At 44.6% G+C, this 26005-nt stretch overlaps 1 gene segment (V, D, J or C); it reads left to right on the top strand.

Annotated features, from left to right (window-relative positions):
• The first annotated feature begins 487 nt into the window (after window positions 1-487).
• On the top strand, window positions 488-17765 carry LOC110343820. The segment is given in 5 exon segments: window positions 488-1458; window positions 14271-14549; window positions 15005-15070; window positions 15407-15520; window positions 17075-17765. Coding segments are annotated over 3 exon segments (423 nt in total).
• The last annotated feature ends 8240 nt before the right edge of the window (window positions 17766-26005 follow it).

Raw genomic sequence — 26005 nt, 5'->3', positions numbered from 1 at the left:
GGATAAAAATTTTAATTTACATGAAAGCCTTCTGCAGACTGTGTAACACTATTCAAGTGAAAAGCAAGGCAGGCAGAGGTGGTTCTGGGGCTTAGCAGGAGAGAGGGAAAATTACATTGGTCCCAAACATTTTCTGCCTAACCCCCAGCATGCAGAATACACAGGAGACTTTCAGATATCTAACACACACCTCTGTGGGAAGTCATCTGAGAGAAGACTGGCCACAGGGGGTGGATAGGAGGGCACATGACAATTCCTAACAGTCCACTATGACCCCAGACTAGATCCAGCCAGCAGGGCAGCAAGCATTAGGCAGTGGCACCAGGCAAGTCGAGCCTGAACTAACTGCCAATTCCTTTGATCTTGCTGTGGTTTGACTTGCAGAAAGCATCTGGCTGAGGTTCTCAGAGACACATGATGCAAAGCCCAGGGAAGGTTTTTGTAAAGCTCTGCAACACCGTGATTGGGGGGATACGCGCACAGTGTTACAAACCCCATTGGGAACCCGTACAAAAACTGCAAGAGTGAAGAACCATCTCTCTGGGAAGAGTCCTGCCTGAGTCAGGTACCATGGAATATAAACACAGTGGGGCAGCCTGTTCTCCATGTTTGGAAGCCTGGGAAAATGTCAGAAAGTTGACTCGACAAGAGATGAGCCCAACTGCTGCTCTCTGCCTCACACCTGTTCCTCGGGTAAAAATGTTATTCCATCATTACTTACAGGGTAAATGAGGAACACGCAAGGTGTTCGTTCACAGGCGTACCCTTGTCATGCTTTCATGTTGGGTCTACAGTATTAAGAGAACTAAATGAGCCATTCCATGCGGAATTTGTGAAGTCGGGTCCCTGGAGAAATTTGCCCAAGTTCTTTTCTTTTGCAGTTTGGGAAGATGGACTTGAGAGGTTGATTCGTCTGTGGCCAGTTCACCAGCCACACGTAGCAATTTTGAAGTTTTCTAATCATGGAACTAACCAGCATCTCATACCACTTGCCCCTCTCCCTTGTGACCTTAAAGTCGCGCCACTAGTATAAAAGTCTCAACTCTGGAGTAGTCATGGATCCAAGACCTGATACTGTTGGCTTTGGAGACAAATAGTTGTATGTGGGTCTAAGAAATGAAAACAGTTTAAAACAGCAAACACCCCAGCTAAGAGAATTTTCTATATGTACTATGTCGGTGACATTTGCTTTTGAGTGTGTTGCTCCCAGACGCTGCTCAAGCACCCGCCTCCTGTAAACAAACCCATCCTTATACACATTTGCTAAGTCGACGATGGGCCATCTGGATGAGTGACCAGTTCCATCATTAAAGCGTAGAAGCATGAAAACCCTCCAGCCATGAAGTCAACAGAATGAAGGCAGGGAAGAACCATCGAGGTTTTTGGAATGGCCTCCATGGCTGTGCGCAACAGACAAGCTCATCTTTGGACAAGGAACCCAAGTGACCGTGGAACCAAGTAAGTTGTTTATTTGTCTGGATTTGGGGCTAAGGGTCTTCCACCTAGGTGGAAGTATAAAGAAATGTGAAAGGAATAATATGGACAAAACCAGTGATCCAATAGTGTCAAGGAAGATGTCTGGAAGAGGTGAACTATGGTTAACCTATACCTATAAAAAAGTAGTATTTGGGGGATTTGAAATTACGTATGTGGCTCAGAAGAGCCTGAGAGAATTGTACCCGCTCCGTGGAAACAAGTCAAACTGTAGAAACCAAAGCGGGGCAGCTTCATCAGAGTCAGGATGACTCTGAGCCCAGGTGATCCTATAGCAGTGGCTCCAGACTTCAATAATGCTGACCTCCCATAGATTAAACACCTGCTCCTGGGAGAGCACAGAATGAAATCAGTGTCATGGACATGGTGTGTGGAACCAAAACAAGTGACCATTCACTACAATTTGTGACCACAGTCCTCTGTGGAAGGGAGGTGTCCAGACACTCATGTCCATTTGTTCAAACTACAGATAGAAACTGTTACTAGAGAGAAACAAGGATGGAGCCTTGTGGCTCCCAGGGAGATCAGATCCAAGAATAAAAAGTAAGTGAGTTTGTAGGACTTCCAACCAAGAGACACTAAAAAGTCTGTGGGAACTCCCTATGGACCTTCAGATTCCGTGTTCCTAGCTGTTCTAAAGCAGTCACACTGAAAGTGTTGAAAGAGTATGTTCTACACAAAAGCTGTCTTTTAATGTCATTTAAGTTGCCATCTAAATTCAGCAATTACTTGTTATTAACAAGGATAGTGGTTTCCAGTTGGTAGAAGCTGTCAATTATTGAAGTTGGGTAGTGGATATCGTCCCTAAACCCGAGGTCTGCTAAACTCCGCTAAAGAAGTCTAGCAATAACACCAGTGGCCACAGTCACCAGACTGGCATCTAGGAAAGAAACAACTGCTTTCTACCCTGTTGTTTTGACTTTCAGCTTGTTTTCCAAGTGAAGGCTCTGGAGAGGCCAGGTGGGAGACTATAGTGGGGCAGGCTCCCCTCACTCAAATAACTCTCAGAACAGGGGCTCCTGGGTGAGGGAAGTGAAGAAATCAAAGGGTCTGGAGACAGGAAGGGAAATCCAAGCCTGAGGGTACCTTCAGATGCCCCCCAAGGTCACCTACAGTAGAGACATGGAGCAAAAAGGAGACAGACCTGAAGCTAAACTAAAAGGAAGGCAGGGAAACTCAAGCCTGCCATTTTGTTTTTGTTACAGTAAAAGTTTATAAAGTCGAGAGACTCAAAATTGGCCTTTCAATTTCTTTGACAGTGAAACTTCTTGCTAAAGTAACAGCATGTCCCCACGCCCAGTGAGGTAGTGACCAATTTCCCTAATCCCCCTTTGTTCTCGGGGCTCCTTAATGAGTCAACTTGCTCTGATCTACTGGGCCAGTGTTCCCCAGGTGTAGAATAGCGGAAATCACTTCTCAAATCCATATGGCTTAAAGTTTCCTTTTAATTATATTTTAACTTCAAAAGTGAGTGAACTTAAGGAAAGTGATTTGGCAAACTGTGACAGATGGATGTGACCCTCTTCCCCCTCCAAAAAAAAAAGAGGCGTTATTGACTGAAGTTTGCCAGACACCCAGCCAGTGCACCACATCACTCTTTGAACTAGAAAAGATAAGGCGAATCTGGGGGTAGGGTCCAGAATAGTTCTGAATGGCGCTTTCCTTTTTAGCCAACCAGTGCTGGATTAATGAGGTACAGCTGCAAACAGGGCCTTTGTCTTCTCTGAAGCCAACTTCCTTTTGATTCTTTCTTTGGAAGCCTCTTTCAAGCTCTTGCTTGCAAGGTTCCCAGGAAGCCCTAGACTGGCTGATCCTATCTACACACAGCGCCAGGCCCCACCAGGTATTCTTAGGCTGGTGGATAGAGTTTACATGGAGAATAAACCTGGGGATACCATGCGTGAAGTCCCCAAACGTAAATATGTGCTTGAAAGTGTCCAGGACAGGGGTTCGCAAAAGGACTACAGTCCCCAGAAACATCCTCCTGAATGAAGGGGGCTGTAAGATGTCTTACAGTGCTGTCTGTTATCGTGTACCATCCTTTTTGAGTGCTTTCGCCTGTTGGTTCCAGCATCCCTGCTTTTGAGATCCCTGCTGTATCTCCACACATGAAGGGCTTCCCACTCAGAAGAGCCACCCCTTCAGAACTTTGTGCTGTGACTTTCCAGCCACCATTTCCAACACCTCCCTCACTAAGGCAGAGCTCCTACCCCCATGTCCAAACCAGATACCCAGAGAGTCATCCCTTCCTGGAGGTAGAGGACATTGTGGCTTTAGGGCCTGAAAGTTTCTAGGCCTAGACAGAGTTCAGAATGTTTTCCTTCCACCCAGGGGTTTCTGAGTAACTTTCTCATTCTTCCCAGTCACAGGTGCCCCCTCCCCCATTCCTGTCTCATAATTATCTCCCAGAACAGAGTCTTTATGCTTACCTAGAGCCATTTTCCACCAGGGACTGCTATAGCTTTCTCCCAGCTCCTGCTTAAAATGGGAGGCCTTTCCAGCACACACACCCAAAAAGTCCCTCTCCCTCTCTATTATTTATAGTCATTTTGTCCATATAAAACTATCTGTTGACTTATTATCTATCTCTCTTGGTCCTTGGAGATAAACATGAGAAGATTTGTTATTCACAAGGACATTTAAGACATTGAATATGTTTTGTTACATGAGTGACACCTCAGTTGTGGTATAAAGAAAAAGGAAAACAAAATGGAAGTGTGCAAAAAAGAAAAAAAAGAAAACTGCAGCAACAAAACAGAGCCCAGCTCTATAGCCTGGGGGTATGTCACTGTCACTTGTGCCAAGCACCATTTTAGGTACAAAGAGTCAGCACAAACAGAGCAGATCAAAAGTCTTACTCTGTAAAGGTAAATGACACAAGGTAAAATAGTCCTGGAGGTGACAACAAGCCAAGATCCAAGAAGCAGGATAAAAGGCACAAGTAGAAAGGACCAGTGTGCAATTTTAAATGAAGGAGTCTGGTTGGAAAGGTGGCATTTGACATGGCAAAGTGGACAAAGGGGACATGGTGCTCTCTGGAGTGTGTGAAGAATCGTCAGGAGGCTATGGCTGAATGAAAGAGTGCCAGGGAACAAATTTGAAAGGGAGACTGGAGAGAGGGCTCAGTAGGTAAAGTGCTTACCATGCAAATGTGAGAACTTGAGTTCAGAACGCCAGAAGCTATGTAAAATCCTGGCGCGGTGGCACATATCTGCAGTCCTACTACTGGGGAAGCAGAGACAGGAGGACCTCTGAACTCATGTGCCAGGTAGTCTTGCCTAAACAATGAGTTCCAGGTTCCGTGAAAGATCCTAGCTCAGAAAGTAGAGAATGATAGAGGACCTCTATCTCTGGCTTACACACACACACACACACACACACACACACACACACACACACACACACGCACGCATGCATGCACACACCTGTGTATACAGGAATTTAACTTGCATGCATAGACTATGTGGTGTGGAATAGAGACACAGAGACAGAGAAATTAAGCCGATAATGATGCGGGAAAGGGTAGTTTACAAGCTACAGTAAGGACTTGTACTCTGATTTGAGAGGGAAGGCTAGAAAATGGAATGGAAATCATAACTGACTTGGAGGAAAGATCAAGGAATAGAGAGATCTGGATTCCATCTTCAACTGTAACCCTAGGAAGTGAGCACCTTCCTCATATCAAAGAACACCAAAAGTGAGATTCCTTCTCCCTCCGCAACAGCTCCCAGAATTCCTCCTGAGCCTGAGCTCTGCCCTTACTGAAATCTCTCCTCCTTCAAGTAAAATTCCTCTTCCCTCAGTCTAGACCTAATAAAATTCTAAGAGTTACATTTGTGCTTTGTAGATTGCAGAATGCTCTATACTTACTCTCTCATTGTCTTATAACCTACCAAAAGAGAAGGCATTTCTTCTCTTTATCAGGAAACAAACAGAGCTCCCCACACGTCATAAAGATCATAATCACTAATGGTCTTCTGACATCTTGTTCACCACAGCTAAGACCCACCCTGTATTTTAGTGATTCTCAAAGTACTTCAGTCTTCCAGGGGTCCTAAACTAATTTGAAATGTATAGTCTCTCCTTGGGTTTTTGAGAGACATTTAGAATATCTTATGGAGGGATGTTTTACAAATAACAGAACTAATTTAGCAGTCACTTCCAAGTATGGCATTAAAGTTTGCTAAAATGTGGCATTCATGAACATGTGACTCCCGTGGACAGGAGACTCTGACATTATTAAAGGTACAGATGCTGCCATCACTTGGCAATGACACAGTGCTCTCACTGAACTGAAGCCGAATTTGTGAAAGATCAGGCCCAGGAAGTCCATAACTCAGTAGAGCTTTGCCACACCTTCATGTGGCCCAAAGCTTAAGAATCAACATTGTACCTTTTGTTACTATTAAATAAACAACAACAATAATAAAAATAACAACAATAATAATAAAACTCCTTTCCAGTCTGCATTCCTTGTCTCTCTTTCAGAGGACAAATTTTGTTAAAATGTAACATGGGAGAAGCTTGGATTTCTCTATGATGTAGACGATCCCTTCTGTTTGTCTTCAAGAACAGTGGGACAGGAAATCCCGCCCAGTGGATCTCACATACCTTGGCATCTGAAGTGGGGGTTGCTGTAAAAAAAAAAAACAAATTGGTTTTGGCTCAGGCTTACTGGCAAACACTGGTCTTTCACAGAGGTCGAATCGTATAAGTCACTTTCTTCTGTGACCACTGCTTTTTGACAATATCTTTGTCACCTAGCTCCCTAAGTTGCCAGATCAGATGTCTCAAATTACTGACAACTTCCTCCAGTGGGGCAATTACCCAGGGGATGATTTTAGGATCAGGAACTAAATGCCTGGTAAAATGTAGGGTGGGTTTGTGCCTCAGCTAGTCTTCTTAAGCTCAGGTCCCTTCTGGCAAGGCTTCGTTGTCCTCCAGAGAATGCTTCAACATCTGTGCTTTGACCACATACTGGCCCAGGCCATGGCTGTCGTCCTGGAAGGTGGTGGTCATGAGGGTGATGAGAAACTTATTCAGTGACAACTCAGAACCAAGTTTCATTCTTTCTCTTTGGCAACTCTGACATCACTAAACTCTTAATTTCTTATGGTTACATGAAAGACCTCCAAGGAACCTTTTGGCTTGGACACACAAGGCCAAATTTGGCAAGAAATACAGGGAAGTCCAGTGCTGGGATATTTTGGGACCAATGGAAATTCTGTGATTTTGTGCAAAATGAGGCAGAAAGAGATTGAACTTTCTCTATGTATCTTTCTATCAGCCTGCGTATGATCACAGGGGGTTGAAAAATAAAGAGCTAGTGATATTTCCAGTTCTGCCACCCATTCCCCTGGCTCAGGGAATGGAAACTGGGTTCTTGAGGGCCCAGCCACACTTGCTATCTTTACCTCCAAGGACGGCATTAGCTCATGAAATTGGTTACAATGTCTCCTAAAGTAGTGTAGACACTGGTGTTTATCAAATAGTATAAGGTTTGATGTGGGTGGTGATTTTCATTACTAGGAACTCTTGAACAGACCCAACTCCCTTGTTGTGAACTCTTGAGCAGATCCAACACTCAGTGACCCTCACCCCAGAGCATTTCCCTGTCCATCTAATGCATGATCTGGTCATCGGCTCACTTGAGCCTTCCTATGATTATTTTTGCTTATGATGGCCATTTAACATTTCATCAAAACCAAGACATTTCCTTTCTCTTAGGGAAAATGAAATCTTTAGCAAAATTTAAGTAGAAAAAATGGCAGGTTAAGGATCTAGTAGCCTAAAATCTAGGGACATCCTTAATGTAAGCATTTAGAAGATAAAAGGAGTTAGGCTGCAAAGTGTAATGCTTAGCTCTCAGAAACCATCTCAAGATTCTATTCCTCATGCTACCCTCATCCTAATCCCCCAGCCTTATCCAAACAGGTAAGATGGACTGAAAGGGATGAGGAGCCAGGAATTCAACTGATGCCTAAGCTGGTACTGTAACCATGCTGCTGTGGAAGTGGGCACCCACTCATCACAGAATCAACTGAACATCTCCTAGAGCAGTGGTTCTCAACCTGTGGGTCATGACCCCTTTGGGGGGTTGAGCGACCCTTTCACAGGAGTCACATACCAGATGTTCTGCATATCAACTATTTGCATTACGATGTATAACAGTAACAAAATTACAGTTATGAAGCAGCAATTAAATAATTTTATGGTTGGGGCTTGCCACAACATGGGGAAATGCATTAAGGGGTCACAACAGTGAGAAGGTTGAGAACCACTGACTCAGAGTCATTGCAGCGCAGTTTCAATAAATGAAGCTTCTCAGGACATTGGGGTGGGGATCTAAATTTGAAACTCATTGTTTGTTGCAATGAATTAGAATAAAATTTGAGGGCAAATGAGTTTTTCTTAAGAAAATACTCAATGCAAAACTGAAAACTTTATCCCGAAGATTAATAAGAATAAACTTCCTACAACTACCTTGAAAAGCCAGTTTCTGGTTCAAGGCCTAGGAACTCAGAAGCTCCAGCTGAGAGGGGTCTCTCTCATTCTCAGAGGAAAAAGATTTGTGGTCATGGTATAAGAAGGAGGCTTATAAACAATTAAAAGGCACAAAAGAAGCCATTAAATATAGTCTATCATCTGTCTATCTTATCTACCTACCTACCTATCTCATCTTGGCTTCTTTTCTTTTCTTTCCTTCTTTCTTTTGAGACTGTGCTTTATACCAGCAAAACTGACTGCAGACAAAGTGAACCCCAAGATCCCATCCAGCCAGGGTCATGCTTAACCTCTTCTGTTAACTGTGAATCTGGAAACTCTGCACTAGGCATCAGGAACCCCTATTCTCACCCAAAATCACAGCCACTGACTCTAGAACAATAGAGAAGTAATGGCGTTCTCCTGGAAGCGCTGCCCACTGGTAACCTGGTCCAGTATTTGGAAATCCAGGGTCTGTATTCAGTGGTTTTTATGCCAACAGTCAAGCTCAGAAGCCAAGCCAGAGAATGACAGTCTTTCAAATGACTTCCAAAATGCCAGGTCCAATGAAGCAGCCATTACCTCCTCCATATGAGTTTTACTCATTCTAGAGGAAATAAAAGATTGGAAAAGGTATGGGAAACAGAAAATCTGGCATTCCTAAGTGACTGGTACTGTCAGCTTGGTCTCTGCCTCTCAGAGGCTAATAAAAAACTTAAGGGTTTTTACTTATTTAATAAGTAAGGGTTCTCGATTGCCTATTGCTTCCAGGGAAGCGGTGGGATTTGCTTAGTGTTCTTATTTCTAAGAAGAACATCAGAGCAATGAAGGGAAGTAGGGGAGCAAAATTATATTATAGCTGATTGCAGTCTGATGAATGCTTGGCAAATTGCATGTGAGCAAAAAGTACTATGATTCATTTTCTCTTTAAACTGTTTCCACTTGAAATTCAGAATTATCCTCTGTGTTAAGAGGCAAATCTTCTAGGCTGTGTCTTTGAGAGCCTTGGAGGAAAAGAGGTTGAAATGATTACTCTCTGTCAGGAGACTGACCACACTTCCCAAAGACATTCTACTTTCTTCTCTGGTTTCTACACACAGTGGTGGAAGTTAATGTGGTATGCAAAGCCTGGGTGGGCAAAGCAAGAATTTCAAACCAAGTCTTCAGGTCTGAGAGCTTCAACTTGAAATGATGGTCCTCCTTGACTGTCATTCTCTCCTCCCTGGCTCTAGCTCTACTCCTGAGTTTGATGATGAGATAGTGCGATCCACGTAGTCGTGATGATTGCTGTGCATTCCTGAGACTTGTATCTGGCTCCAGAATCAGAAGAAATTATAAGACAAAACTGAGGACAACAGCACTACATGCACTGTGCAGCACCAATGAGCCCTGCCAAACACAGCCACTTTGTTCGTCAACCCCCAGGTCCTTGGCCCTTTTCTAGGCTCACTAATTAGAAAGCAAACCCTTTACTACCATAAACTCATCTGAATAATGGAGGGAAAATAGGACTCAAATCAAGATATATCATTTGTGGTTCAAGAGAAGGGAACCAGAGTATGAGAAAATGATGTTTCTATCTAAGGCCTCCTCTCCTCGCTTTTCAGTCAGGATAAGAAATGTAGTATTCTGCTATTGTGTTTTTCTTGGAAAGCCTTCTCAATAAATTGGGAGGTAAATTTTACAACTTGAAGGCAACTGCCTGTCGCCCTCTCTTGCCCTGCTTCAGCTCTGTCCAGACACCTCTTAGAAAAGGACATTCTGCCACGCAACCCCATAACTTTGTAATTCTCTGAAATGCAGTCTCTATAGACTGAGGTGCGGGCTGCAAGTCAAAGAACAGATGTTCAAGCTCAGGCCCAGGGCTAGTCTCAGACTGGTTATCTGTAAAGCAATGTTGTAATGTGCTCCTGGGACACCCGGCAGATGTTTTTTGGAACTGGCACAAAGCTCTTTGTGGAGCCCCGTAAGTTGACTTTTTTTCTATGTTTCTGTGGATAATTTGAGCCCTGAGACTAGAGCTAGCACCCAGTTTATATTATAAATTATCACTAGTAGATTCACTTAACGTATCAGAGATAGAGTGGAGCAGATGAAAGTGAGCCAGGGTGAGGACAACGAACTGAGAACTTGCGTCCATAACTATTTTTATTTTAATATATAGATACTAAAACTCTAGTCCTCGTTTATTTCTTAAATCTTCAGATCAACCTAGAAAACAGAGGAACCTTTAATAAATGTTATCAGTGGGAGGAAGGGAGGCTGTCATGGGGCACTTGGGCTCAAACTCCCCAGGAAATGGTTTGCTTCCTGCACATTCCTTTAGCTAAGCTGACTAATCAACATGCCTCCCTACAGAGCACAAATATCCTGCACCTAGGAAGGCTTTGGAGACAGGTTGTTAACCAGGTAAGAATAACCAGGGAGAGCGAACTTTAAGATTTCAGTGAAATCCCAGACTAGCAAAGAGCCTTGAAATTCTGAGTGGCAGTATTATAGATGTCACAACTCTTAAAGAACCAATAGGATGCTCTGTCCAGTTCTACAGTGGATGATAGCTAAGTCTGTAAGTCATAAAGAGCATTTGGGGAGGGCGTTCCCTCATCATTTCTGCTGTTTGCCAGCATGTAATTTTAACACTGTATAAGTGCTCATAAGAGAATGTCTGAAAATAAAATAGTATTGTCCAAGTAAATACACTTGAAGGAAAGTGCTGAAATATAGTCATATTCGTGGAATAATAAGAGACTGCTCTCAAAAGATAAACAATGAATCTTCCATTTAAGTGTTATCTTCAAATATTTGTTTAAATCAAACACAAAATAGACTAAGTCCATATGACAGCTACATGGAGTATATCCTACTTATTTAAAAACAAGGGTCAACTCAAACCAGGTAGCTGTTTTCTTTAGTTACCATGCCAATCAAAAGCCAATGAATTGATTGAATAAACTTTTCTTTCAATTGTAAGGATATGGATCTTAACCTATGGAGAGAGACTGAGAAAACCTTTTACTAAATCAATGCACTTTGTTCAATTTGAAGCCCCAATAAATACATTCAGTTTTCAGAATGTGTATGCATAGATGTCTTCGGACATCCACCTCATCATCTATATTATCATATTCATGTTATTCAGAAGTAATCTCCCTAACCCAAAGTGTTAATTGATGATAACTTCTTGAGGCACATAGATTTTAAAATCCCGCAAAAGCAGCTGGGCCCAGCAGCACACACCAATAATATTAGCACTTGGCAAGCTGAGGCAGGAAGATTGAGTATGCCTTAACTACTTAGAGAGATCCTATCTCAAACAGCAAAAATCCAACCAAGCCTTCACTGTTCAACTTATTCAAATTGAGTAGTACTGACAAGATGGGTTTGAGTTTGCTTTAGTTAGTTTGATTTTTTTATTGAATAAATTTGTAACTCCTAACTCTCTTGAAAATCAACCACAATACATCTCAAGTCACAAACAGAATAATGAACAAGAAATACCATGCTCCTGCAAAGAGACAAGTAATGAAAACTTGTGGTTTTCAGCCGTTAGTGCTGGGGTTATCAGTTCCACTATCAGCGACTTCAGTGTGTAAGGAAAAGAAAAAAGCAAAGGTTTTCTCGTGAGGGTTGAGAGTGGATAATTCTAAGAAACTCTTTGGAAAAAAAAGAAAAACAGAAACCAAATCTTGTCTAGTACTAAAGCCCAAATAATCAAAATCTTGGCAATTTGTCTCCTGCCCTGGGTGCTAAAACAGATCCCAATCTTTCACTTCAGCTTCTTGGTGGAGAGAAAAAAAGAAAATGTGGAACCATGATGTAGTCATGAGGAAGCCTTCTCTGGACAGCTTGTTCTTTTGAGATATCCCTGATCTGCCATGATCTAACTATGCTGTGGAGATCAGCAGGCACCTTCTCACTAATAGTCACTCCTCTCAACCAATTGGGCCAAGGGATTTAGTTGTGGCTTTACTACCATGGACTCCATTGCTAAAACTCAAACCCAGACTCTGGAAAAAGCATTGGAAAAGTCAATTCGTTTCTATTTGCATATGCACAAACAAGATTTTCTATTTAGAAAGAGACCTGCTATCTTGATCATAACCCATGAGATATTTTTTTAAGTACATTGAAATTCAACATGGTTTTCACTTGACACCAACAACCCCAGCTCTTGGTTAGTAAATACTATGGCTCTGTTCACAAGAGAAATTACTGTTGAAAGTCAGAAAATAATCTTAGGATTAGAAATCTATTCCCAGCTCAGTGGCCATTCCTTATTGTAGGTAGTAACAAGACTCTTTCTTTAGTGATTATTTAAAGATGATGCAAAATCCAAGTCTCTGTGGACACACAGTTCAGAAGCTTTAATAGGCAGTATGAGAGAATCATCACTGTCTTTCTCAAAGCGTTGAGACTTCCGATTTTTAAGGCAAGAAAAAGGTGCATACCGAGAATAATAGTGGGTTGTAGCCAAAGCAAGGTACAGAAGGAGAGGAGGCAGGTAGAGGATCTAATTCTGCCACCAGCATTCATTCCTTGCCCATCTTAGAATAAAACAAGAAATGGGTCTGGCTTGTTTTATGTCTACAAGCACTTTCTGAGGATGACAGTTACCCTCTGATGGTATGTGCTTATAACCCTAGCACTCAGGAGATGAAAACAGAAGAACCACAAGTTCAAGATCACCCCTGACTATACAGCAAGTTCAAAGCCAGTCTGGGATGCATGAGACCCTGTCCCAAAAGAAATGACTCCAAGAAGGTAGCAAATACCTGTAATCTTACCACTTAGGAGGCTGAGTGAAGCAAAAGGATCAAAAGTTTGAATACAGCCTGATGTACACATAAAGACTATCTCAAACAAACATAAATAAACAAAAAATACTTCAACTGTACAGTAGCTAGCCCTTAGGAAAGAATCAATATCCACCCAAATGGAGAGAAATTTCCTTTCAGTGGGATCTCTTTCAGTCTACAAAAATAAGGAAAACACCTTACAATAAGTAATGGGGGATATCCTTCTGTATGCTGTGAATATATGTTTCTCTTTTTGGTTGATGAATAAAGCTGTTTTGACCAATGGACAGGCAAGATGTATCCAGTCAGGAAGTATAAGCAGGGCTACCAGATTAGGAGACTTCTGGAAAGAGGGACACAGAGAGGAGTCAGAGAGAGACGCTGTGTAGCTACCAGGAAGAGAAGATACCTGAGCATTCCCCAGTAAGCCAAGACCATGTGGAAGTACATAGATTGATAGAAATGGGTTAATAATTAAGAGAGAGCTAGCCAATAAGAAACCTGAGCCATTGACCAAGCAGTTTATAGCTAATATAAGCCTTTGTATGTTTATTTGGGACCAAACTGCTGCAGGACCAGGCAGTAAACAGAAACTCCCGTCAACAAATAACTCAAACTGCTACCCTCTGAGTTTGAATTGATTTTGCAGAACTTTCTAGAAATCTGTGTTTTTAACTGACACAATGCAAAATATTAGTCGCTTCCATAATCTCCTCCAAGGGCACTTATATTTAAAACTAACCAACTGACACAGATACATATTTAGCCTAACCTCAGTTTGTATGTGCACATGTACACATGTGTGTGTAGGTGCATGCACACATGAGCACACAGAAGCCAAAGACAACATTGAGTATTGTCCTCAGAAATACTATCTACCTTATTTGAGACAGGGTCTCTTTTTTACTTGGAGTTCACCTATTAGGCTAGACTGGCTGGCCAGCAAGCCCCGAGAATCTCCTGTCTCTGCCTCCCCAGTGATGACATTACAAGCACATGCCACCACGCACGGCATCTTTACGTGGTTCTAGAAATCAAGCTCAGGCCTCATGCTTGCAGACCAAGTACTTCACCAAATGAGCTATCCAGCCTTTTGTGGGTTTGGTTTTGATTTGGCTTGACACAGTTTATCATATAGCCAAGACTGGATTAGTACTCAAGGATAACCTAGAATTCCTTATCCTCCTGCCTCTACCTCCCTGCTGGGATAAGTAGTATACAGCACTATGGTGGGTTTATGCAGTGCCAGGGGTCACACCCAGGACCCTGTTCTAGAAACTTCTTTATAGTCATTATACCCCTTCATGCTTCCAACCCTGTCTCATTTCAGTTAGAAGCCAAACATACTGTCCTTTCTTTCCTCTCACCTTGTCCACACTTCCATGAAACGCTATCAAGGATGAAACTAACAAGGTGTAGAGCATTCTACATTCTAGGCAACACTCATTTAATTCTCATAAGGCTGTAAATTATCATCTTAGTTGATTATATTTTCAGAAATTCAGCCTCCTACCAAACCATCTGTTTTCATCATGAAAAATGGAACGAATGTTGCCTGTCTGGTGAAAGATTTCTACCCCAAGGATGTGAATATAAGTCTCAAATCATCCAAGAAGATAGCAGAATTTGACCCTGCTATCGTCATCTCCCCCAGCGGGAAGTACAGTGCTGTCAAGCTCGGCCAGTATGGAGATTCAAATTCAGTGACATGTTCGGTTCAGCACAACAGTGAAACTGTGCACTCAACTGACTTTGAACCACTCGAAAATTCTTTTGGTGAGTACTAACTTAACGGAACAAGAACGGGAAAACTGGAGGAAAAGGAAGTGATCGGTGTGAACCCAGCATAGATCACTTTTGATTTACCATTGTGCCGGAAAAAAGAAGGTGCTCATCTCTGGCTAAGAAGCAAGCACTGTGCATCTCTCCTCTCATTTAGCCCCCATCCCTCATCTTCACTAACCGTAGTCTTTTTCATAGAAATGTCAGGCACCAAAGGTATCATTACTCCAACACAATCCCAGAATTCCACGGGATTGGAAATCCTTGTTCTTCCTACAAGTTAGAGAACATCTTGACGTTGTTCTGATGATGCCAAAGGTCCCAAACAGGAGGAATCCTGTCTTTATGAACAGTTATATAACCCTCTTGTTCTCAGTTTACCAACTTACTCTCCTCCTTTTGCCTCTTGGTTGCCAACATAATCTTGACCACTGTTGCTTTTTTTCTAGCTAATATAAAACCACCAGAAGAGGAAAATGTCACACACACTTCAGAGACTTGCCATGGCTCAAAAGGTTAGTTCAAATCAAGTGGTTAAAACAAATTCTGTCATTGTCACGGGAGACCTCAAAGCATCAAATTTCAAAAGAAAAAAAAACATACTGAGCCCAGTGGCCCACTGGTTCCCTTATCCTCCACCGCAGCAGAGCTTGCCATGCTGTGAACCGTACTTCTCAAACTGGCCTGTCTGGGTGGGCACGGGAGCCTGAGAGCCCACGGTGCTGTGTGGCACCATGCTGGGTGTGCAGGCCCACAAGAACCATTTGGAGCACATTGGTGACAGTTGTTGGCACTGTAGAAAGAAGTCTGGTCCTTCCTGAAGCCACTGTTTTACCTTTTCTGTATCGTAGTTCACACCAAGAAGGCAAACATGATGTCCCTCATGGTGCTGGGGCTCCGAATGCTGTTTGTCAAGAGTGTTGCCATCAATTTTCTCTTTACCGTCAAGTTACTCTTCTTTTAAGGTAAGAATTGGTTGCTTCGTATTCCCAGCTCCACCCTATTTTTTCTCAATATATGTTTTTATTTAAATTAGAAACATGAATGCTTCACATGTCAGTCCCAGCTCCCTCTCCCACCCCTCTTCCCTTGTCCCTCCACCAGTCCCCCAGCTCCCCACCCAATCCCCACATCATTCCCCAGGGAGGGTGAGGCCCTCCTTGGGGGGAATCTCTAAAGTCTGTCATTTCATCCAGGGCAGGACTTAGGCCCTTCCCCATGTGTCCAGGCTGAGAGAGCATCCCTCCATTTGGAATGGGCTCCCAAAGCTCATTCATAAACTATGGTTAACACTGATTTACTACCGAAGGCCCCTGTGATTTCTGTGGCCTCCTCCCTGGCACTAGATTCATGGAGTCTTTATAAAGTATGGGGTTTTTTCTGGGGGGGGCTTCGAGACAGAGTTTCTCTGTGACTTTGGAGGCTGTCCTGGAACTAGCTCTGGTAGACCAGGCTGGTCTCGAACTCATAGAGATCGGCCTGCCTCTGCCTCCCGAGTGCTGGGATTAAAGGTGTGCGCCACTAAAGGCCGGCTCCACCCTAATTTTTATGCTATAAATTTTAAAGGAGGTTTGGAAACAGTAGCAAACAAGGAAAGTATGGTGGTACAGTCCAATGATTTTAGCAATTGGGAAGCTGAGGCAATAGGATGAATGTGAGTTCAAGATCAGCTTGGTCTATATAGGGTCAAGCCAGCTAGGACTATTTAACAAGACCTTATTTCAAAAAGAAAGGAGGAAGGGAGGGAGGGAGAGAGACAGACAGACAGAGAGAGAGAGAGAGAGAGAGAGAGAGAGAGAGAGAGAGAGAGAGAGAGAGAATTGACTCTTCCCTGGGGGAGCTGGTGAAATTGCTCAGTGGCTAAGAACACTGACTGCTCTTCCAGAGAACAAGAGTTCAATTCACAGCAACCACATGACAACTCATAAACATGTGTAACTCAGTTCCAGGTATCTGATGCTCTCTTCTAGCCTCCAGAAATACTGCACACACATGGTTCACAGGTGTGCATGCAGGTGAAACACCCATACACACAAAAATAAAATAAAATAGTCCTCTCCATTATCTTTCCCAGTATATCCAAACGTTCATCAATTCTGCTCAAGGAATGACCCTAGATTTTGAGGTCATTCCCAAACGGGTATCTAGCCCCCACCTACTTCTTCACTCACAGTTCAGAGGTCACAGGCAGCACAGCAGTATAAAGATTGTTACCCTAGACACCAGAAAACCGAGCTTTAGTCCTGACCTTCTGACTAGATTCCTGATACCATGGCCAATTTGCTTATCCCCTCTGGGTTTGGGTTTAAGAATGGTTACAAGAAAGCAAATGGGTTTGATTACTATACTGACCAGCAGAACCACTGCCGTGCTAGCAACTGGCAAGTTCCACAATTGATTAACGACGTCTGTAGTGGTGCTGCATGGTAGATACCCGCCATCCCAAAATGTTATCACCCCTACAACCCCTTCCAGTGCTCAGGGTCTGTGATTCTGTAACAACTTGCCTTTACTTGCAGGATGGCTGGCATGAGGAGACTACAGTTCCTGAAAGAAAAGCTTACAAAGATGCTATATCCAAGGTTACCAACTCCTTAATGCTTCAAACTGACCCATCACCATGGCATCTAAATGGCTGCCAACAAAACCAGCTTTTCTGTGAAGGCAGCAAGCCTAGCTAATCATCCAGTCTAACTGAAAAGCAAAAGGCCTGGGGAGTGGGGTATGTGGGCCTGGCTTTACTCGCTGCCTTATAAAGGCATGGAAAGCTATGAAAACATAGACCTACTTTATTTTGCCCCTATAACTGGTAGGCTTGGAGAATGGTGTTCCATCCTTTGTTTACCCAGAACTAGAAAGTAGGGACCAGTAAATCACCAGCTTAATTACCCAGGAGGAAAATGGTCTTGGGAGAGAGAACATGTAGCTTTCTAGCTAAACATGGAAAGCTGGGCTCAGCCCACTCCTAACCAGCGCCGCCCTCCTTCTCTCCTATGGTAGCACCCCCTCCTCCTCTCCTGTGGTAGCGCCCCCTCCCCCTCTCCTGTGGTAGGCATGGCCCACCCTCTGTGCTTGCTCTCAGTCATGCAGGAGAGTTTTCCTAGCAGCACTGGGGTGCTGAACGACTTTAGCCCTTTGTGTTTCTCCTGATACTTTGCAATCGGCTTCCTTAATGCTCTCCAAGTAGGCAATAAAGCTTCTACAATCACATCTAATTATTCTCCACTCTGTTACCAAAGATGAAAGTAAAATACAGAGAGGAAGGACACCGCTTTCTGTAAACTGACTTCACCAGTTCAAACTGGCTGAGTCCCAGGCGCAGTACGGAGGGTGCAGAATTCAGACCTGTGCCCGGCCTGCCAACGACTCACTGTGCAAGTGTTTCGGAAGCTGGGACAGGAATGTGACCCCTGTAAAGGCAGCGCCTTTATTGTCTTTTGCGGGCCGGTCTGTGCCCGGGGCTTTTGACATCACTGGGCACAGATCCTTCCGCCTCGGTCCTTGATGCCGGTGCTCTCCTGCCTTTCTTCTCAGGCCTGCTTCTGTTGCATTTATTAATCTGCTCACCTCTACCTTCATTCATCGTGGACTACCAGGGGAAGAGGGCACTCAGCTCTGCTGAGCTATGAGTCGGTTGGAAGCCAGACTGACCAAGACGGTCACACCACAGCTTCCTGATCCGCAGGCCCGAGGTGCCTATCTAGGGGACTGGTTTCCTGCCTCTGTCAGAACAGCAGCAACACCTTCCGTGGCGTTCGGCTCTGTTAATCCCAGCTCAGTAAGGCCACAGCTTTATTGATATACCCACCGAGGTAGCAGGCTTAGCAACTCGGCACTGTGGTTTCCTCAGCTCCTATGAGATGCATAAGGCAGAGATCGTGGTGTGACACGGGAAAGAGCAATTATCACGGGCAATTCCATCGCCACCACAGTCTCCAAACCAAAGGAGAAGTGATGCTGGGAGTTATTGGGTTCAGGAAATCCAGATGGTTAAGCCAGTTCTACCCAGGGAACTGCAATCAGAGCATCCCACACTTCACCTGGTGTGTAGGAAGAGTGCCTAGTCCCAAGACACTCACTTCTGCTGCCTGGCTGTGACATCGGAGTGCTACTCTGAAGTTGCTGGAAAAGATCACATCCTCATTTTTCAGCTGGAACAAAACATTTGCTCTGCCTGCCTCACCCCCATGCCCCGAAGAAAATGTTGGTAGTTTGTCAAAAGTCATTCAGTGAGGCAGAGATATTGCTGGGAATTGAACCAAGGTCTCAAGACTGTTACTGTCCCATGAGCTCACTGCGTCACCAAAGTGGGGACGCTGTGTCAATCTAAGTGTCACTTCACTGAGCTTCAGGACTGCCTCTTGTCAGCTCTGACCAGCACGGCAGGAAAAATAAAATCCTACCACATGACGGGATTATAAATTGCTCCCACCATAATGAACCTCCCAATTTTTTAAATTAATATTTGTTAGTGTACAAATGGCGGGTTTGATTATAAGATTTTCCTACAGGCATGTCATTATCTTGTTCAGATCCAGCATCATCTCCATTACTCTCTCACATTCCCTCCCCTCCCACCGGTTATCTCCCTCCCTGAAGTTGTTCTCTGTGTGTGTGTGTGTGTGTGTGTGTGCGTGCGTGCGTGCGTGCAGGAGCCAGGAAAGATGTGGCTCCCTGACCTCATCTTCTCTGTTGCTCCACAGAGTGGCTACATCCACTCACTGTGTCTAAAGCACATGCAATCTTCTGCCTCGTAGGGTATAGCTGCAACAGAGTTCTAGAAGGACAGCATGAAGTCCCTGGCTGTCCTGAACCAGCTGAGACTGTGAAACTATGTCTTACTTCTGGGTTCTTCCATCCCTAGGGTTTTATCTAGTAGCTGTGATGGTATATGTAAGATGCAGACATCAATAGAGAAGTAGAGTAAGGTGAGTCCTTGTCTCAGAGACTAAAGGAGCATCTGTTTCAATATCACACGGCTAGCTTCTCCTGGAGAAAATGGTCTTGTCTTGGGACACCATTGAGCTCCACACTCAGCACCTTAGAAAATGTGTTTAGTTCTTAGACAACTGGCCAGGCATGTTCTTCAGCAAAGAGAGAGAAACATCATCCAAATGAAATAAGTAACATGGAGGCTTTGGGGAGCACCCAGCAGGAAGTACAACTAGACATAACAAGGCACAGTGAAGGTAAGATAGGGGTGAGTCTAAGAATCCACTTGAGTCTCAGAATGAAAGCTTACTAATACACGGTAATGAGTAAGCAATGGCAGAGATAAACTAAAAACAGTAATGGTAACGTCCTTGGCCTGGCACCTGCACCATTCTGATACCCTCACAGCAAACAGCACAGACATGAGGACAGAGAGAGTATTTCCTCAAGCTATAGTCCTCCACAGCCAACCACAGGCAAAGACCCAGTGAACCCGAAGTGAGATGCTCTGCTCCTTGGAAGCCAGAGTCCTTCCTGGCTATGACCAGGCTTTTTATTAGCAGTCACTTGGGGACTGGAATACAAATGACTGAGAAGGACGCCTGACAACCTGCCATGTGACTTCCTGTGGGAGGGGGTCACTGCCATGTGACTTCCTGTGGGAGGGAGTTGCTCCTAAACTGCGCACCGGGGTTTTAGGTACAGGCTTCCTGGGCACCCGCATCACAGTGGCACCTGAGGCACAGTAGTAAGTGCCACTGTCTTCAAGCCACACTGGACTGATCACCAGGTGGAAGGTTCTATAGGCCTTGCTGTGTTGCACAGAAAATCGACCTTGAACAAAATCTGCATTGTGGAATCTCGTGTTGTCCCTGTAAAGGATGAACTCAAAGGACAGGTCTTGCCTCTTGCGATACCAAAATAAATCTGGATTGGGAAAATTCCCTTCGTAAGTGCAAAACAGTGTTACTTGGCTGCCACTTGCCACTGTCTTGTCCGGGGAGCTCTGAGTCAATGTGATACACAGGGCACCCTTGTCTGTGAAGAAGAAACAGCACAGCGGTAGCTTCTGCATTCCCACACACTGAGCAGCCCAGAGGAACTCAATGAAGAACAGGGATGAAAGTGACAGTCAGAGAATGACTAGACTCGAAGAATGAAAGAAAAAGGGACCAAGCCTCTAAAGGTCAGAGAAAGGGGAACAGGACGCAGAGCAAAGGAAGGAAACCTCTTACAGGCAAACAAAAGGCTGAGAGTCAAGCCAAGGATCATCCTTTTGGTGAGGGCAGGAGGCGTAGCCTGGAGGAGGGCCGCCCAGGTCTGTTGAACCATCACTGGGCTTTGGACAGGAAGGAACCAGGAGGAAAATAGGAGAGGAGGCAGGCAGCCCCTCACATGACTGTCATGTGACTAGGTCAACTGAAACTGTAGGGTGAGAGCCTTCACAAGTGGCTGTTGCGGTCTACAGAAATGATGGTCTTCGTCTAGAACTGATGCTTCTGACGATGGAAATGAATTGCTTTAAAAAAATAAAAGGGTGGAGGGAGGACGGAGGGGGGTTGAGAAAGTGGGATAAGGGAAGGAAACTGTGGTCCCCACGATAGCAAGTTTTGGCATACTTAATACATAAAGTAACTCACTCTCCATGCCTGTGTTCTCTGATCCCAGACGGACACCAGTTCAGGAATCACTCTTCAAGTAGCCCTGTCTCGGGTTACCTGACATCTGTATATCCACCTTGCAGAGCTCAATAAACAGAACCAGTTAGCAAGTACCTGTGTAGTATGCAGTGTGTGAAATAAACGAGTAAGTCTCTTACTCCTCTGCATAAAGGTGGGAAGATGGTCGGACAATATTGTTTCTAAAACCTTTTCCCCGCTTGAGTCCTAGAAGTCCGATGCTTGCGGGAGGGGGAAGGGGGGGATGTGCTTGCTGACCCTGGCAGCATTTACTGTGCTACACCACATGACTTCCTGTCTCTTGGAACTGTCTACAGCCTACACTTGGTCACAGATATAAAATTACTGCCCTCAAAGAGAGCTTGCTGGCAGGTGAAATGCAATGAGAGAGAGCTACGAGCTTGTTGAGGCACTGTTCTGAGAAGCCCTGTATGCCTGCATGGCTGGAGCCCCTGAGCCGTCCCCTTCCAGTCACGTGCCTTGACAATATGGTTTTCCACATAAGCCGGGACACAGTATCTAGGAAGCACTGCTCTGGAGTCAGAAACACTAATTCACTCCTCAACCCCCACAAGTGTCTACAATGGCTCCTTTCCTCCCTTCTCCCTACACCTGCTTCATCAGTAAGACCTGTCAGTGCTTCTAATCACGAGCCCATCTCCTTCTCCCATCCCCACCGCCCGCTCATGCAAACACCATCATCTCTTACAAGGACCACTGCCAGGAGTCCTGACTGGTCCCCCTGCTTCTGCTCTTGTCTGGACCATCCATTTTCCACGTCTTTAGAATGCTAACTGCTCTTCTTTGTCTCTAAGACTCTGCAAATCTCTGGCCCTTGCCACCTTTCCAGCCTTACTCACGTGTATTCCTTGCTTTCTCAGTCTACCTCAGCGGGAATAGCCTTTCTTGGAGTCTAGCCATCTAAGACTCTGATCCTAATTCTTCATTAATGTCACTCAAGTGAAATGTCCCTGGTCACTCCACTTAGTTACATACTCACTACCACCCTGGATTATAGAAATTTTCCCTCACATTGCTGTCTGAAATCATCAGATGAAATCATCAGATTTGTAGTATAGATAGACAGATAGATATAGAGATGTATGTATGTATATATATTTAACTTCTTTCTTCAATCTCAACACGTACACACACACACACACACACACATACACACTCATGACCTAATGAAAGTATTCATCTTTTCACTGATGTGTCCCTAACCCCCAGCCTGCCTTTCAATAACCAGATGTTCAATATAGGAATGCTGTTCACTCGATGGTGGGGTACTTACCTAGCATACTGAGACTTTGGGCTCCATCTCCGGGGGTGGGGAAGAAAGGGAGAAAAGAAGAAAGGATGAGGGGTAAGAAAAGAGGAAAGAATCCACCCACAACACAAACTAAGTTGCCAGGTGTATCAAATAAAAATACAAGAGAGCAGTCAATGTTTACTGCAAATAAGTGACAGCTAAGATTTTACCAATATCTGGAACATGTTTGGGACATCACACTACATTTTTTAAAAAGTATTCATTATCTATCTGGAATTCAGTTTTCACTTGACTTCCTGAATTGTATCTGGCAACCATAGGCATGGAGAGTTCTCAAGGGAAATGCCACCTGGGCCAACATCTCACTGTGAGTATCCCCAAGGCCCTGGATGTTGGAGAGGAAGATTCAGAGAGAAAGGGCTGCCCTCCTTCTCAAAGGCTGAGGCTTGAAGAGACCCTTGCACACAGCCCAGCCCCTGCTGGCAGAAGTCATTTTCAGAACTTCCAGGTCCCCAGTCCACCCCTGGACTGAATCATTTTTCTTGATGACTTCTGCTATTGCACTACCTCATTGATACTTGACCATAGGCAAGAGCACAGACACGGGCTTCATGGGCTGTCACGCAGGACACACACAGGACATGGGCTTCAGTCACGCAGGGCACATGCAGCCAGTTCACACTGAGGCATGGATGTTGGGTGTCATAAGTGACATCTCCCAGTTCTGGTGTCTTCCCGGCTTATGGATGCTGGGTGTCATAAGTGACATCTCCCAGTTCTGGTGTCTTCCCGGCTTTTCCTGAAAGGCGTTCTTCAGAAAGGGCACTTCTGAGGAGTTCACACATAAGCCAGCTGGGCTTCGCAGTCAGCCTGCCAGTCTATAGCACCTTCAGCACCTACTTATCAAACAGACAGATTAATACAGTCCTAAGGGCATTGTTCACAAAACTATCCAGAGAAAAGATGCTAACTAAATATGAAAAAAATGTTTTCAAAGGGTTGCAACTTTTGTACGACTGAGTGAACTCAAAGTTCCATCAGGATGTGGTAGCCCACTACTAACTTCATGCCCTCAAGAGATCTAGCCATCTCCCTAATACGCTGCTATCTGCCGCCTGAGAAGCTCTTAGAGCACTAGAAGTTTGCAGGCACCACCTAAAAAGCAGGACTTGCCTTCATTAGCTTGAAATCATCTCTCAAGAAGGGTAAATAAAACCTCCTCTACCCTTCATTCCAAGTCTTGATAATTCTTATTACTAAAAGAAAGTTGGAGAGAATGTAAAAACCAGAAGACAGAGAGAAAGGCTACTGGATACTATCTTCTGAGGGTAAGCTGGTCACTGTAATCAGGAACTCAACAGCTACAGTTGCCTGCACTGGGCCTGCACAAGCCTGGACCTATCAACAGCCAGGCATGGACGGAGAGGGGTCTCCTGGGGCCCTACCTCTCCCTGATGAACTATTGAGTAATGGTGGATTGGGGAGCAGGTTATCTTCAGATGTGTGCCCAGAAGTCAGCCTTCCAGGCTCCATTGCATAGCTCCATATCCATAGTCACACAGGTGGCCCTGGCTTAGCTTGGTGGGTCACCAAACAAAACACAAAGTCATGACCTTGGGAAAAAGACCTATAAGGCAGAAGGGGACTGACTAGAGGGGCAGAAAGCTAGAGAAGGTGGAATAAAGGAAACTAGAATGCATTGCAGACATGTGTGAAACTGTCAAAGAACAAATTTAATTAATAAAATCGGGGAGAGGGTTTTTTCCTCCCAGTGTCCTTTGAGCTGGGTGACTTTGTTTTTGACCTTGCAGCGCCCTCTGCTGCTCTAACTAGCCCATCTCCATAAATATGTCTTCTGGAGCGCAACAGAAAATAGGTCAAAGAAGGAAAACACTCTTTTCACAACTGATCTCAAAGCTGCTCTTCTATTTCTATCCCTTTCATCACTGAGCCTGACAGCTGTTTCTGTAGCTGTTCTATGAGCCCATTCTTCACCATTCACCAAAAGAGATCTGGCTTCAAGGAAATGAGACATTACTCTAAGAGACCCAGAGAAGTAGACATTTTTGCCTTCAAAATGCCTAATGCCACACAGTCAAGAGCAAGGAAATTTGTCTGGATGGACACAGAGCACTAGATGTATTGTGGAATACTGCAAACATGCAACTGAAAGGGAAACCTTGGGGGCATCTGGAATGTGTAGCTACAGAGCGAGTGTCCAGAGAAAGAGCTCTGGCGTCACCATCTTCCTGTGGCACCTTCCATCCCATAACGCCTGGGAACAACCTGGCCTGACAAATACCATGAAGCACTCCAAAGGAAGACAGGGGCCAGCATATCCCCAGTTCCTGCTTTGGGGAAAGACTTTTCAGATTTGGACAAGAATAAGCATGAAGAACCCTGCCATGATTTTCCCCCAGTGCTACCCTCTATAAAGCTGGCTTTTGAAAAAAACACTCAGAGGATGATGGGACACTCCACCACAATGCCCTTGATGCCACCTCTGGGGCAGCCTGTGGGAAGAACGGTCTTCATCCAACCAGGTCTTTAATACCTTTTATGATGGAACTGTGTCTGACTCCCGATAGTCAGAATTCTTGGCGATGTGCAGGATCTACTCCACGGTTGTTCTCCTGGCCAGCGAGGGCCAACAGGTTGCATCTCAATCACCAAGAGCTGACAATTGGCAGTGGCTCCCTGGAGCACCCTGGTAAGAAGCATTCTTTGGCCACATCTATGCTCGGAGGGAAAGAGCGCTCTTCTAATCACAGCCCCCACTACGGGAGCCAGAAGCGGGGGCAGGACCACCCTGTTTTGTATTTGCCATGCATGCATGCAGTCACTCTCCATAATGAGTCCTGCAGAGACACTAATCACAGCCAACTCTCTGTTGGATTATCCTTTTGGTAAAGGGCAAATTTTTCTATCTCTGTCTTTTCCTTGGCTTCCCTGGGTATCCCACGGGCCATTTCCCTTGCTATCGATTGTTATTGCCTGTGGCCTTAGAATTAAATGAAGAAGTTCTAGCTCTCATTTTCCATGTCCTTTTTCATGGTGCCATATCCACTATTTAAGAGGGAGAATAATTCCCTGGGCCAGCCAATAGCTCCTGTAGGGAGAGATTGCCCAGGAAAAGTCTTGCTGTCTTGCGGCACATGCAGGGAGAGGCAGAAGGCAGTACTGGGACTAAAATATCCTGAATTCTAGTCCTAGCTATGACTCAAACCTCCCTGCATGGCCTTGAACAAATTTGTCTTTATCTGTCTAGTGAACACATTGGGAAATACCTTCCAGGTCTCTCATTCCAGTATGCCACTGTATAGAGCACCGACCCAAGGCTTAAGAGTTTATATCACCCTGTGTATACTGTTTGAATCCCCATTGTCCATCAAGAGGAAAAAGTTAAGCATCTTTCTATACTTGCGGGGAGCAGAATGTCTTGATTCAATGTGTGTGACTCATGGGAGCCTGGAAGCCCATGTCCAGATGCCAACTTGAAATCCAGTTATTATTGCATCTGGGAGAAAGACGAGTACTGAAAACAGCCTTTGGCAAAACCATCAATT

The sequence above is a fragment of the Mesocricetus auratus genome, unplaced genomic scaffold (genome assembly GCF_017639785.1).
Source record: "Mesocricetus auratus isolate SY011 unplaced genomic scaffold, BCM_Maur_2.0 Super-Scaffold_100707, whole genome shotgun sequence".
NCBI classification, from domain to species: domain Eukaryota; kingdom Metazoa; phylum Chordata; class Mammalia; order Rodentia; family Cricetidae; genus Mesocricetus; species Mesocricetus auratus.
The sequence above is the reverse complement of the archived record's forward strand: the minus strand, read 5'-3'. Positions and strand labels throughout refer to the sequence as shown.